The sequence below is a fragment of the Manacus candei genome, unplaced genomic scaffold (genome assembly GCF_025592945.1).
Source record: "Manacus candei isolate 608988 ecotype Guabito, Panama unplaced genomic scaffold, ASM2559294v1 h1tg000053l, whole genome shotgun sequence".
Lineage (NCBI taxonomy): Eukaryota > Metazoa > Chordata > Aves > Passeriformes > Pipridae > Manacus > Manacus candei.
In genome coordinates, this window is record NW_026138101.1 from 1,441,058 (window position 1) to 1,457,106 (window position 16,049).

General features: G+C 38.8%; 1 protein-coding gene across 3 annotated transcripts in view; it reads right to left on the reverse strand.

The window, feature by feature from the left end:
- The window catches only part of CDH13 (cadherin 13), a 446,130-nt gene that overhangs the window by 232,973 nt on the left and 197,108 nt on the right, over nucleotides 1-16,049 (reverse strand). For all 3 annotated transcript variants that reach the window (XM_051801744.1, XM_051801745.1, XM_051801743.1), the window contains one exon: nucleotides 3,904-4,056. In XM_051801744.1, the coding sequence (XP_051657704.1) occupies nucleotides 3,904-4,056 (153 nt within the window). The remainder of the gene's footprint in view (nucleotides 1-3,903; nucleotides 4,057-16,049) is intronic.

The window sequence follows — 16,049 nt, forward strand, 5'->3', positions numbered from 1 at the left end:
CACTGATGCTTAAGAGGTTACAGAATTGGGTTTGTCCTGTACTCAAGGAATGCCTAACCCAAAATCTCATGCACCTCAGTAAAAACTCAATGAAATATTGTTCCCAATTCTTCTGTACCTAACAAACTTTGAGTAAAGAACATGTAGTTTAACTCAGCAACTTTGTCACCTTGGTCATGGTAATCCATCTATGCAACTCTTCCTGCTTTTACCTGCAGGAAACCATTCTGCCTACAAATACATTATCCAGGCAAATGTGAGGGTTTGAAAATGAGCTCAGGAGTTTTAATTAATAGATTACCCCATAATCATTGATTTTCAGACCTCTACTTTCACTGGCCCTCTATTTGACCCTTTGTTTCCCAATTCACTGCTGTTTTATCAACACTGAACACAAGTAGCCTTCCAGCTTCACTGGTATCCTTTAGCCCTGATATCACAGCTCTTTGTACAAGCACTTGATTTATTTTGCTCAAAGACAGAACTAAAAAGTCACTAATATTTCTTCCCTACTGGAATCAGGAAGGACTGTGGGTCTGAAGTGAACTCTGAATTGCACAGATTATTGGCAGCTTTTGGGTGGTGTGTGCCTCCTTGATTTGGACTAGAAAATCCATCTTAAGTCTCCCCACCAAGTTCCTTCATCTACTTTTACACATCTGCAGTTTTCAATAGGAAATAAATAAATTATTCACCATTGTCTGCAATTTCTGAGTAGTCTTATTTATTCAAATTTTGAGAGAAAACCAAATATGCTCGAGAGCACATTTGTACAGCTGAACACCTTTTGCTCCCACTAAATAGGGGCTCTAGGCTACCTCTTATCTCCCCAGCCCAGAAGCAATTCAATAACGTGCCCACAGCCTGCTTAAGCCCCTTCTTCAGAGCATCATTTGCTGGTTTTGTCAACAGGCTGCAGCAAGCCCCAAAGCAAAACCATTCAATGTAAATCCCCTGGTGTACTCTGACCCAGAGAATTCCTATCAGGATGCTCTTTATCAAAACTCTTTAGTAAGAAAAATGAGTTACTACACACTTCCCTAAAACAGGCTGGCACAACATCGTCCCTGCATCCTCCTGCTCTTCTTCAGAGACAGCTCTCACTTAAAACTGAGGCTGACTGACATTCTCTGACCTTTAAGAAGACAAACCACAAAATTACAGGGAAGAACACACCAGGAGCATCTCCCCTTTTCCTCTGGTAAACAGGATTGCATTAGCATAGTTCCATACACACGAGAGCAAAGATTACTTATCGTTACATCTCACCCTGGTGGCATTTGGAGCTTTGCTGTCCCACCCAGGCACAGGTTCATTTTCTCAGCAGAAACCATCACATTTTCAAATTTACAGGTGATTAAGTTAGAGCTGCTTTGGCAACTAATCCCCCCAACATTAATATTTTGGTGAAATCTCACCTACTTGTCCATTTTTGATCAATTTAACTGAATTCCTAAAAAATAAACTTATAAATCAATTGCATAAATAATCTATTTCAGGGTGGTGTCATTAATATAAGCTACCTCATATTCCTCTTGCCAGCTTGAATTTCCTTTGCTAAAAAACAAATTTTAAACTCCTCTGAAAACACAACTGTCGTGCAAATGGGCAGCACCAAAGAGATGGCAGGCCCTGACCCTCAGACAGAATTTTTCATTCTATTTCAAAATATTTTCCAGCTTTTTCTAGAAATAAAACACTTGCAGAAAGAAGGGAGTAACTCAGACAATCATCTGTGTGGAATCCAGTACTCCTCTAATTTAATAGTTTTTCTCCAGTAATGAATACACAAAAAACTCCTACAAGTTTTTCAACATTCCTTCAGGAGAAAGAGGGCAGCAAAAAAACAGGATTTCAAACAGTCAAAGAAAAAAACACCCAATTTTTTATAATATATTAAATATCCGTAGCTAATGTAAAACATTTTGAGATGGCAAAATCTGCAAAGTTTTATGAAATACTGTGATCACCAAACCTCTATTTCATGCCTTATTAACATTTTTAAATTCTCACCCCTTGAGTACATATGCATTAAGCATAGGGAGTAAATCAGTGCTCAGGCACAGCATCCCTCTGTGTAGCTGAAGGATTCAAACAGATTTCATCCTTTTATAGTATTTATAAAATACTTTTTATATTATATATTATTTTAAATTATAATCATCACTGATTATACACTTGATAGTATGATGACTTGTAAAGAACATGCATTTTTTCACAATGATCTATTCTTTCCTTGTTTGCCTTTTGCTTTGATATTTCTCTCAGAGCATCAACACTGGGCAGGGAGAAGCTCAAACAAAACCAGAAAACACTTTCTGAGAGAAAGTTAAGGACTTTTCAGGTTATTCATCTTTCAGAGTACCAAGGAAATCAGGGAGAAAATCCTGCTGTCTCCTTGACACCACAACACATCTTCATTGGAAAACAATGGGCTGGATTCAAAGACAGAGTCATCAAGCTGAAGGTTCTCCTGCAGAACTTTCAAACTCGGTTTTGCTCCGCAGGGGGCTGTGAGCCTGCTGAGCAGAGCCTGGGGAACAGCTTAGGAATGGGCTGCACATCCACATTGCTCTGGATAATCTGCTACAACACACTATTTGTGTAGCACTCACGTGGCTTCAAAAAGGGTCCTCCAGGGAAAAGGTTTTGTCTTAATTTAGGTGTATCTTTTGCCAGATCAGATAGCAGGGCCATTTGTGTTTTGATGCATTGAGTTGAAAAGTCTACTCTGGCTTTCCAGCACAAAAATATTCAAGGTTTCTACCAAACACACTAAGGTGGGAAGCTACTGATAAAATAAGAAACAGCTGGTAAATGAAGACAAGGCACAGTGTTAAAAAGAGAAAGTGCAGTGTTTTCCCTGCAAGAAGGACGTCAGCATCTCCCATAAACCCCGTGTGAGCGGTTAACATACATTTCACTGCAGACCCACAGAAGAAGTGGATGTTTAAGTGTTGAAAACCAACATATGGTAAATTTTAGCAGTGCTGTTTGAGGAAGGATGACTAGTCATCTGACTGGCAAAGTCTCCCAGAGGAGGAGGGACGGCACTGAGAGCACAAGTATTGATCACAGCTCGGCAGAACACAGCAGAGGTCAGGGACAGCAGGCAGGGCTGTCCCCAGAGCCAGTGCCCCACCAGGGGCTTCCTGCTGCCAGAGGCATTGGAGATCAGTCCCCCAAGCTGTGACACAATTCCATGTGGAATTCTGCTGCTCCTCTGTATCCAGGTGGCCAGACACAGTTTATCTGACTGCACATTTCCAGAGCAAGATAGAGAACACGAATTGGCAGACCCTTGTTCACAGTATGCATTTCAGGACATTTTGGAGCAGTAATTTTGCAGATCTCAGAGCTCATTTGTTAGAGGTTCAATGGAGAGAAACACAGCATTTATTGCCAAGGAAAGGAATCTTCGTAGGTGATGTACATCTGACAGAAATATATCTGCTAACGTTTTCATACTATCACAATCTCCTTTATCTCTCTTAAAGATATCCATTACTAAAAGTGGTGAAGTTCCATAGTACATTCCATTGATTGTTTGACAATAATGAAGTATAACCCTGTAGTACCACAGTGGCAACTTTCCCAAAAGATGTCCTTTTGTCCAAACAAAATTTCATATTCACCAATAAAATGCACACACAATGTTCAGACAGCATTTCTGCTAAAGATAAACGGCAGAAGTTCCATTCAGAAAGCAGAGGAGGCTTTCAGCTGCATGTAAAAATAAACACATTTACCACGTCCAAAAGGAAAAATGCTTCTTCTGGAAATTTTCTAGGACAGTAGCTGCAATTTGGTCCTCAATTTAACTGCACATCTTTCAAGAGCAAACACACAAAAAATACACACCATCAACACAGAGGCAGAGATGTTATTGCTGTGAGCACTCACCTCATAATTGGCAATGGCTTCTCTGTCGAGGGTTCGGGTCACAGACACATCCCCAGTGATCTCATTGATTCTAAAAATCCCTTTTGGGTCTTGATCCACTCCCCTCCCAGAGAGTCGAAACTTTGCTCCCTCTGTCCCTTCACTTCTGATGACCTGCAGAAAACAAGTGACAGGCCGTAATGTAACATCTTTGAAAATCACTCTAAAACCACTGCAGTCATTTCAGTCTTTTACCTAATGCTGAGGTGTATTCCCTGCCAATAAAATGGAACTATAAAATAGGATTTCAATCATGCAGAAAACACTTTGCAGTTTTGTGCTAAATCCTGGAAAAGCTACTCATGTCCTTAGCCAGTTCCTATGTTATCTTTAGTGTTTTCTATTTAACCACTTAAAGCTTCTACTATTCCAGCACTACTGTGGTCACTTTGTGTCTAGAATTTAATGTTTTATTTAATGTTATTTTTTTTAGTTAAATTGATAAAACCAGCACAAACTTACAAAAAAAAAAAAAAAAAAGAAAAGAAAAAAGAAGGGAGATATATTGTACTGATTGTCATGGAACACACTTATTTCACAACAACCTTTACCATACCAGAGAGCCATCACACAAGATTTTCCAATTAGTCCATCCTTTTTATTAGCCATTAATCACTACAAAATAGACTATTTTCAGGTTGGTTTTTTTCCCCCTTTATTCCTTTTTACACTCTTCCTTTCCCAGGACTTTAAAATAAGGGAAAAAAACTCCACATGCAAATATCTGAGTATCCTGCCCAGAACTCTGCTCAGTCACACCGCTGGAATTAGAACACTTCCCAAATTTGTACCTACAGATATACGCACAACTCCTTGTTACCATCACCTTATTTCCCATAAGAAAAAAATCCCTAAAAATCCGATTTCATTAGTGACAGCAGCATTTACAAACTTCCACAGCCACACAATGTTGGTTATAAGCTACATGCATTGCAAGTTTGTGTTTGTACATCAGAATCTGAAGGATTAGCAATTAATCTCGCCCTTCAAGGCTGACTATTTTACCAACTCGTTCCTTCCCGCTGCTGTTTCATGTTCTTTTGTTTTCCGGCAATTTCACATCACTAATATTTCTGCAGAAACGTTAAATCAAAAATTGATATGCTGGTCTGAATCACAGCTCAGGAAAAGGAAGGGAAAAAGTCGCCTTAGAAGTCTGGACCTGCTCCAATTTGGAGATAATAAATATGCAGGTTGTTTAATAATGTCCCCGAGGAAATAAATGTTTGCTGCCCTATTGCTGTGGGTTCAGCAACACTGGTTTGCAGATTACTGGGCAGTGAGATTTTGGACTTAACTCCATAATCATTATTCCTTTATTTTAATTGAAAAAAAAATTGCCACAAGTTATGAAATAGGAAATCAGCATTTTCGGAGATAAAGTTTCCATTCACAAACCCTTTGGGGATGGGAGAAATTTCAAAGTAAAAACCTGTTTCACTTTTTTTTTTTCTTTAATTCCTCCTTCCAACACTCAGAAACGCTAATGGAAGAAATTTCCTTGTGTATTTTTCAGTGTGGGATGCCAAACCAACACTGCAGGTGACAAAAGGGCAGAGTCACTTTGCAATTTCTGGTTTCGTGATGAGATTGAAACCTAATGTCTCCTACTGAAAAGTTACCTGCTGGTCAATCTGGTATTTTTTACATGAAGCCTAAAAACATCTGTTTTTCTCAACACAAAGTTGTGCTCAAGATTTTGCAGTGCCATGATCATTACTCACTTTTTTAGGAAAAAGTTGAATTGATGTCTGAGACTTATTCCAAGCCAAGTGCACCTTCCCATCCAGTATAAGAACAGTGATTTGAAAGGCCCAAATCAGCCCCAGGCCAGTACAAAAATCTAACTCAGAGATGTTTCCACTACAGCCATTTCCACCAGAGCCATCAAATATTACCTGTTTATGACAAATTTAAGATGCAGTATAGGCACAATGCCCCAGTTCTAAGAAGCCACAGAAATAAAGCAGAACAAATGTTGAGCACTGCAAGGGAATTTATCAAAAATCTGCCAGACAGAAAGGTAGAAGTAGAATAAGAAAGAATAAGAATAAGAAAGATTAAGAATGGGCCCTGAAAACCTGACTGGAAGGAAAATTTCTTCTCAACTTCAAATCTAGCAAAGATCTTAACCTTGAATTTGATTGCATGACATCCCAACGTGGTGCCTGAAAGATTTGTACTCCTTGGAGCTCTGACACATCCCATAGCTCACCCCCACTCGAGCAGCATCTAATGTACAGGAACAACAGAGTTCCCAGCCAGCAGAGTTGTTCTGGATGTGCCCACTCAGCTTTTTTAAAGTTTCAGGGATCTGTCACATCCAGGGTGCAACTCTGTGCAGACCTTTCTCTTTTATCTGTGTTATATATATGTCTGTGCATCCAGTTATTGCACAGTACCTTGTGCTCGATGTTTTATCACAGCCCAGGAGCTGCATGGCTGTCATCTCACAAAAAGGAATATTCAGATTCTTAAAACCGCTTAATTAGCCACAAGAGGGAGCTGCAAACTCCCAGGAATACAAGGGAGAACATTAACATCTCCTAATTAAGATGCTTATATAATGGCTGCATAGTTCAAAGAAAGTGCATTTCCCAGTTCGCACTAAGCTCGGTACAATGAAAAGTTTAATAAAAATCAGGCTTAATTTGCCATATGGTTTGGTGCTTCAACAAGAGCAAAGAAGAAAACAGGAGGATTGCCTGACATCTCCTCTGGCAAGACTGATATTCTGAACACTGGCATAAACACATGAAAATGTCCTCGTTCACAATGCCTTTGCAGAATAATGCTCTCCCCATTTCCTGGCTGAGATAAAACAAGGTCAGATTATTACTGCTGGAATGTTTACTTTGGGGTTTCATTTTTTACATTTCTGAAATGCACAAATGAAATCCCACAGTTACAGCTACCTGAAGGCCCGACAAGAAACAGTTATTTCCATCATTTTTTTTTTTCCAGCTTCAGGAACTTCAGTGCAGGCTCTAAAATTGGAACTGTCTGCACCACACAACAGTGTTGCATAGAAAGGCTCTTCATTCTTAGGGATGATCATTAAGGAAGCACAAGACCCTCTCCCCCACCCACAGAGGATATGGGGAAGGCAGTCATACCCTCTTTAAGTTCCCACTTTCTACCTGTTTCATTTTCCCTTGCTTTGATCTCACAATTCAGAACAGCCTTGACTTTGCATGGGCAGATGGCACAGACAGAAGAGATGCCAGCTGAGCACCCCACAATAATACAGACTATTGAAGGCTATTTCCTCACCCAGGACCCAGGGGACAGTCCCAGGTGTAGACTTAGATGCCACTCCCTTCCCCACGTTTCTCCCATCTCGAGGTTATGTGAGAGAATAAATGTACTGGAAGTGAAGTGATCCACACCAGCCTTGTCAGGGCCACAGATATAACACCGTGACAGAGCAGCATTTTTATTTTCCAAAAAGGCAGAGACTCTATGATTCTGCTCAGCTAAAAGACACATTCAAGAAAACAGAGCATTACGTAGCTGACAGGATCTGCTTTTTGCTGAACCATGGCCAAAACATATTTCCCAAGTGCTATTTTTCAGCTGACATTATGTATCCCTTGCAGCTAAACTCATTTCTGCAATGTGATCCCCCTGTTGTTACGGGTTTATCACAAAAGTAAATCAGTGTTCTCAAGAGAGGAAGAGAAATGGAAGTACAAAAAACCCACAGTGCCCCCAGAGAGAAACTTCACAGTTCTGCAACCCCAGCAAATTTGTCCTTTACCATCCTCCTTTACCAGTTTCATTCTTTAAAATGTGTTTGCCTCAACCACTGCCATGATTTCTTAGTTCTTGACACCAGGTGAATTTGAGATGCATCATATTAGTTTCACTTTTTAATTAGAAAACAAATCCCACCCTCAGACAGGAATATTTGGTTCACACTCCAATTCTTTCCATTCCAGAGTGTTAGCGTGTCTCACTGGTGTTTTTTTTTTTATTTTTATTATTATTTTATGTAGGGTTGTTTGGTTTTGGTGTTTTCCACTTCCCCATGTGTCGTAGGAGGCAAATTTATTCATGGAATATTTAAAGATGAACTGGTTTTTTTCCCTTTAATCACTGTGTTCCACCAGAGCAAAACAATGGTTTAGGCCCATTGTTTAGATACTGTATAAATATTTAAACAGACACTTCCTGTCCTGCCATACTGAAAATCACTCTTTACAGTCAGAGGCTCCATCTGCTCCACACTGACTCAAATACTCTTTCAACCAAAACAAATGCAAAATACTCTCGTCGTTATTCAAAAGCATTAACCAACAGAACCTGCTTGGGTGCTGCAAGCTGAGCATGCCAGACCTGGGGCTAGAAAGGAATTCATATGATCTGCTGAATTTATTAATTTATCAAGAAAAATGATTACTTCTATCTCCATTAATTAAACCTGACCTTTGCTTTCTCTCTGATTAGGGTTTTCTCCAGATTCACTCCATATACAGGTGATAGCCAAGAAAACCCTGGTGATTTATTCTCATCATGGTAGCAGAAATTAGAAAGCTTTTCTCAGCAACTCTGTCCCTTGTTCATGATAATTAGGGATAAAGCCAACACTCTGTATATGACAGGATACCTTTCAGGTAACACTTTTTCATGTTCACAAACACAAACAGCCTAGCTCTCAGCTACATTATATTATCAACCAAAACACAAATGGACAAGTGCCCATTCAGGATGTCACCTCAAACAACAGCTGAGCTGATGGAGACAAGGATGAACAATATTTCCACAGTTCAAGTAAACAGCAGAAGAAAACTTCAGCAATTAAATGTGTTCATGCAATACAACAACTCAGGTAATGTCAGTCTTAAATTTCAAAATATTTCCAGATCAGTTTTCAGTCTCCAGCCTATGGATGAGGCAAGATTTTCAAAGCTGTGAACATCTCCACGTGCTTCCACTGCAAAGCTGAAATCAGCCAGTCACTCACTCAAATCCTAATATTTGTGCACTCCAGAAACCTTGGACACAGAATGGAAAATGAAATTCAACCTGCAATCTGAATATACAGCAGTGGCCCAACCTCCCAGGGTAACAGAACACAAAATTAAGGCGAAGAGTTTGGTTTCTGGGGGAGCCAAAGCCGGGGAAAATTATATTTATTAGAGTAGAGATTGTTTCTGTGCCATCAACTCCAAGTATTTTGCTTGATGCTGTTGCCAGTCCCAATAAGAATGCACATATACAGGTCTCTCAGAGAAAGAGAAACACATATAGACAGCAGATTTAACTCAGTAAAGAAAGCCATAATTTGGTTATTTACAATTTTCAAGGTCTATTTTCTATTTCAGATCCCCAAGACTTAATTTTAACTGGGTGAAACACATGACTGGAAAATGTCTGAATGTTGCATTTTAAGACACTGATTCGGCTGAATTATTGCATGATGTTTTCAATCAATGAGATTACTTAAAACTTTAAACACAATGTCATTAATCCCTTAACTAAGTTTACATCCTGTGTTTGCTTCTGTGGATTATTTGTTATTTATTCTTATACACTCATACATTTTAAAACATATTACATAGATTAAAACATATTACAAGATTAACAATTACTTTTTACTTACATTCTTTTGCACTGGTTCTCTTAAGACTCTTATGAATTACAAAAAAACCCCAGGAACACATGTCTTATTGCAGCTTTTTTTAATATCTGCATAGAATATCTGAAGTATTGAGTGCTGGGTGTACCAACACCTTGAAGGTGGAAACTTTCCTCCCAACTGTCAGAGATGTGAAACAGGAACTAACCAAATCAGGCAATTGAAATTAAACTAATTACAAAAATGAAAAATCATACAACAATATTCTCAAGAGGGCTCTTTTTAGCATCTTAACTATGAGCTTTGTCATGCAAAACATTTCAGGAAGTGTCAGATTTAGGAAGTACATTGGGAGAACTAAAACACACAGCTTTAGCATATTTTTCTGCACGTTTCCAAGACTGACTGGGGGTTGCAAAAGGTTCAAATGTTGCTCTCCTGAAGCAATGGAGACAAAACTGCAGGAATTCTTATCAGGTACCACATTCAGAACTTTACACACACAAAGGAAATAGAACTTGCACTGCTTGAAAAGCAGGGGCTTTATTGAAATATTTTTGTTGGACTTGGGCTCTACATCCTATAAAAGGTACTATACCAACTATGATTTCATTACACCAGGGCAAATATAACATTTTACCAACTAAAACCAACTTTAAGGCTGGAATTCACTGAGGTTAACAAATTCCATATTTCAACAACGTATCTTAATGTATGAAAATGACACAACATATTAAAATCTGGTGAAGTTGTTCCGCCATTTTTGAGGTCTTTTTAGGATAATCAACACAAATGGGATATTTGATATTCAACCAGAAAACTATCTACTCAACATAATGGCTTTTCATCCTAATTATGCATAAATGTTTACAAAATTCAGCTCAACTTTGCAGTAGGATGTGCAGGTGTTCAAGGGAAACAAACTGAATTTGTGCACCCTGTGCACTGGGGGGGCCCTTCAGCCCCAGGTTCATTATTGCAGCTGAACACAGATGCAACAGTTCCCCCCGAAGAACCAGTTGCAGGGGTTTAAATGGGAGGATTTAACCCATATAAATAGCTAACAGTGAGCATCTGCTCATAGATGGGAGCAAATGAATTCAATGAACACATTGAGATGTGCACTATCTTTCATTGCAGGTAATTTCTCAGCTCCCTTGTACTCTTGATTTGTAAAGAGCAAGGAGATTCATTAGCAATAATTTTCACTTCCCTTGTTCTTAATTGTCTATTCCAAATATATTTCTCCAAATTCAGGATTCTGGACACAACAACATCTTCCTACTGACAGCACAGAGTTTACAGTTTTTTGGGATCTCAAAGGAAGAGGACCTAGAAGTGTTACTTGTCACAGAAGGTCTTGTTAGTTCACTGGCTGACATGGCTTTTTAGTAGCCATTTAATCACCATATTTTAATTACCATTTAAGTTACTAACTAGCAAACCTGTTAATTGAAGGAATTCAAGGACCACTGTCTTCTGAGTGACAGCCAGATGGAGTAGCTCAAAAGCTGTGCTTAGTTAGGAAAAATCTGACTGTGATTGACAATATTAAATGAAGAAGAACTCAAAAGATCCCCTTAAAAAACAAACAGACAAATGGATTATCTGGATTGGTCTGTAATTGCAGAATTCAGGACATGGGACAGAATACACAATGTGCTCTTACCACTCATGGAGCTGAAAGCACAGGGACTGGGAGAAAAGAGAAGAGACCCAATTTACAGCACCTTCCCCGGGTATTTCACTGTACTATTTATTCTGAATAAGATCAAAATCTTAATTCATTACTCAAGGCCACTCCTGCAGCATCCAAGCAAGCACAGGGCACTCAGCTCCAGCTCTGGGAGCAGCAGGGGAGCATTTCAGCTGAGCCAACCCTCTGAGAAGGGCTGCAGAACTCTGCCCTGGGTCGGCCAAGGAATACCAAAAATTTGGCTGCTCTCCTCTCCCTGCAGCCACATTTACTGCCCGTGGGATTTGGCTACAAAAGTTATCTTTAGATCCTCCATGCAAGCAGCAAAGAAAGAAATCAGGGTCTGGATTAAGTGGGAACCTCCAGCTGGGCAGAGTAATTGGAATTGCAGAATAAGACACTGAAGTCGCAGAGCCAACCTGAGGAGGTGAATAGGAGCAGTAAAGTGAGAGAAATGGAGCTGATGAGAATGATTCACCTAAAACCCCTCTTGAAAATTAAGGCTCAGTTTAATTTGAAGAAATTTTTTGGAAGACTGTGCCTAATTTTATTTTGGCTTTAACTAGCAACCTGCCGAGCCTTGACTTTCGAAAATATTTTGCAATTAAAATTAACACAGAGGAATAAGTACTCTATCAAAAGTATTTAATTTTTCAATTGAAGATATTAAAAAAGAAATATCATGGTGAAGGGTATTTTTTGCTAAATTTGGTTCCATTACATGAAGTCTATCTAATACTTCTGGACACTTTAAGAACCTGCTTAGCACCCAATTCCCATTTGTAGCAAGCAACCCACAGATCTAATTATAGATTTTCCTCAGTCACTAGTTCCCTAGGAAACAAATCCATGGCTCATGTCTTGTGCATGGAAGGTCATAGGAGGAAGATAAATATTTTTCTGTGTATAGAAACTTATCTAGAGGTCACAGGTCTGCATCTCAGCAGATGTTGGTGCTTCTGTCAAGGACAGATGGCAACAACATCTGACATTTATCTGGGACATTTAAAACTTTAAACATTTCAATCTGATGAAGCACTTAATACTTCTATGAGTAACAGTGCTCTATGATACTTCATGCTGTAAATAAAGGACTTTAACTTTGGTTCTCTAAACTCATTTGAGGTTTTAACAATGAGTCCACCTCACTTTTCATCTAAGATGATTAACTATCAGATGTCAGTTCAAAACATCTGTAAGTAGCTACAACTTATTAAAAATGATAGGCAGAAATGTAACAAAGTCATGAATGGTAAATATAATTTGTATTTTCTCATATTGGCCCCTTAATTAACAATATGATCACAAACCAGCTCATCAATGTTACCTACACGCCTGTAACTGCAGTAGCCTTAGGGGAAAAAAAAGAATAATTAATGTTACTCTACTTATTATTTAGTTCTAATTCACTGCTGTAAAAACAGACAAAATAGAATTCATTGGAAACTCAGATATATGTGAATACAGAACTTGAACAGGGGTAAATTAGAATGAATTCAAGGGTGGCAGAGGGAAGCTTTGTCAGATTTTTCCTCCTCATTTGTAACACAAAACCACTGTTCAGCTCTATCCTGACCCACCTACAATGATGGTTCTAAAGGTATAAAATTAGGGGACAATCCTGCCCACACTAAGGATAATATTCAGCCTGACTTCAGATCAAACAAAGGTTTTAAGCTAAGTCAGAGAGGGAAATGAGAAGGGAGCCTGTATTGTCAGCACGTCTCAGAAAACACGCAGTGACTCTTGACAACTGACTCCCAGGTCCTGACTCCAAGTCTTATTCCACTTATCCCCATGGAAAGGCACCATCCAGATCCAAGCTCACCACTAACACCACAAACCTGGACCATTCTCCTCCTTGGATCACTGGATGGGCACACAAATGGTTGTAAAAATACCTCTGGGGAATGTTTTTGGCTCCCTACTTTGTTCTGTTAAATTTACAGATCTACAAGAAAACAGCAAGTTTTAAACCTGCAACAGGAATATCAAAATTTAAAACCCAAATCTCCACGAATGCACTTTCAGGTTGACTTCCCACCCCTCTCTCCTCCTTCATTTACTACCTGGTGTTACTGTGGGACATGTTAAAGTTCATTTTAGCAAAGAGTTTCAATTCAACAACACGGGACACACTGTGACCATCCTCAACTCCAAGTCTGTGAGTCAATAGAAAAGTCTCCTGTAAATTCTGTTTAATCAGGTCCCCTTTACCTTGGCTCTGTTTGGAGATCTAACACAAAAACTACTTGGCAGGAACTAGTGATAAGGTTATATACTCAAAAGAAAGTTTTAAGTACACCTTGAGAAATTTGACTGCTTCTAACTTGAAACAAAAGCAGTCTATAGCGATTAAATGACAGCATTAATGCCTTTCTTTAATCTAAAAATAGGCAATTTGAAAAATATTATATTAAGCTATTGTACTAGTAAGAAACCTTTTCATACTACCATTGAAAAGAGATTTAAAAAAACACAAATGCAACACCTTCCAGTCTGCTTCCTGCCTGGTTTGTGTAAAGTCAATAGTCAGTTCATAAAGCAGAATCATTACTTAAATATATAGAAAAAAGAAGGGTGAATCTCTGATCCTGATAATTTCACTGGAGGTTTTACCATGTATTTCATGGTAGTTTTATTTCTAACTAATTTTCAGTGTAAGCATGCTATATCTAAAGATACCATATGCTAAACACACAGTAACTTGAGGGGTTCATAGAGACCCAGACCATGGAATATCTGTTTTTTCCAAAGTACTTGACAAAAATACAGAGGGGTTTTGGAGTGTACATTTAAAACTACTGATAAAGTTCTAAAAGCCCACAAGTGGATCAAGTGTAATCACAAATTTCTGGTGGGTATCATGAAATCAGGAGGTTCTTCCTACTGGTGAGCACCAAGAATCTGTTCTGGGTGTAGACTGTAAGCAGGTCTTGCCCTGTTTGTGCCTTTACGAGGGCTCTCTGCCACAAAATCACAGACAATAAGATATTATTCATATTTACTCACATCAAGATGGCTCAGTAAACCTAATTCTGAACTTGCACAACTATTTAATTCAATTTTGCAACAACACCAATTACCCAAACTTAATTTATGCAGCAAACAGTCGCTCTGGTTCAGCGCGATAATTCGTGTAGATTTTAGAATTTCCTTCCTCAAAAGAGTAGAAGCTGAGCCATAAAATTTAACCACGCAGAACATCCCCATTCTCTGACTCAGCAAGCCAAAAGTTGTCCTTGTTCCAAGCTGAGGGTGTCTTTGTTTTAGTCTCTTCTCCTATTGAGGCAGATATTTGTATAAATCTGTCTGCACCAACATATGCGTGTGTGGACAAAGATTGGTGCCTGCATCTACAGACACAGTTTGACGTGGGATTGAAATGATATCAAGAATATCAGCAAGAACTGAACAACTGCTTGGTTTTAGCTCTGACAGATTATAAATAGTATAAATAAGATTTACTGATATCTCTGAGAATAAATAACAAATAATCCACAGAATGAGTGTATTTAAAGTTTTCAATAATCCCTTTGATTTAGAAGCCTTATGCAAGAAATCAGCCTAACCAGTGTCTTCTTGACCATCACAAGAAAAAAATACCAGGTGAGGTAGATTCCTCAAAACATTTTCCCAGTTTTCAAAGTGCATTGATAAATACAGATCTTCTCCTCAAGTTTCACTAATTAACAAATAAACCTACTATGTAACAACATGAAACAATGATTGCCACAATCAGCAATGCCCACTTGTGAAAAAGGCTCCAACAATAAAAAAAATTAAACCTAAAACCTCACAATTTTGGAAAAGCTGCAGTAATGGCTGCCTTAAAGATCACACATGGCAATCTTTGGATATTTTAACCAATATTTATTAGAGGGTTGAAAATGTAGATGCTCTTTTTAAATATGAAGTATTCCCAAAGATCAAGAAGATCTTTATAGGAGGCTCCAGACTGAACCATTAATACACTACCCAGGCTGCAGCAGCTTCATCTTGTCTAACTCTGACAAAATTAAATGCTTTCCAGTCACACAGAATTGCTTGCCATAACACTGTTCAGTGTCAAAAAATACTAGTTAAAGCTAATAATAAGATTTTGTGAAAGTTTAAACTTTTAAATTATGAAACTGCTACGTACATGGGTTTGGTGGATAATGGCTGTGCATTCTTTGTCTTGCAGAATGCAAATGGAGCTAATAGTGTGGAAAAAAAATCATTTTGACACTTTAGTTGAGACTGAAGAAAAAAAAGAATAGAGACATTCAAGAAGCAGAAGTCTTCACACTGAATAAACCAGAGCAAAAAAAAGAAATTCCCTCTCTTGCAGCAACAGGGTCTTGCTTCTAGATGAGCTTGGGGTGAGGAGGATCTGTTCCATCTACAAGGACAAGCCTAAGCAATTTTAAACCTGTCTTAAAAAGAGCTGCTCAGAGGGGTTTAGTAGGAATGAATGTGACAGAGTCTGGTCCTGCCACTCTGAGACACATCAGCCTCTGAGAGAAAAAGCCACATTAATCTGTGCTCTGGTAATGTCTGACACAACAGGGCCTTGGAGGTGGATTCACACCAGGGCTTTGTGCTGTTCTGCCCAACAAACCTGCAATCTATCCTCTAATGATGGAATTAAACCAGAAAGCAAACAGAAACACAGGTCTCCAGTGGCATTTTAAGCTGGCAAAAATATAAATATCCAACCAGTACCTGCTCCACCTGTGGAGGACTCAGCTTTATTGTGCAACTACTGTTAGCCACAAATAACAGCCACAACTATTCTGGGCCTTGGTTTTACACTTTGCTCAAAACCCAGCCTTGGGTTTAAAGCCA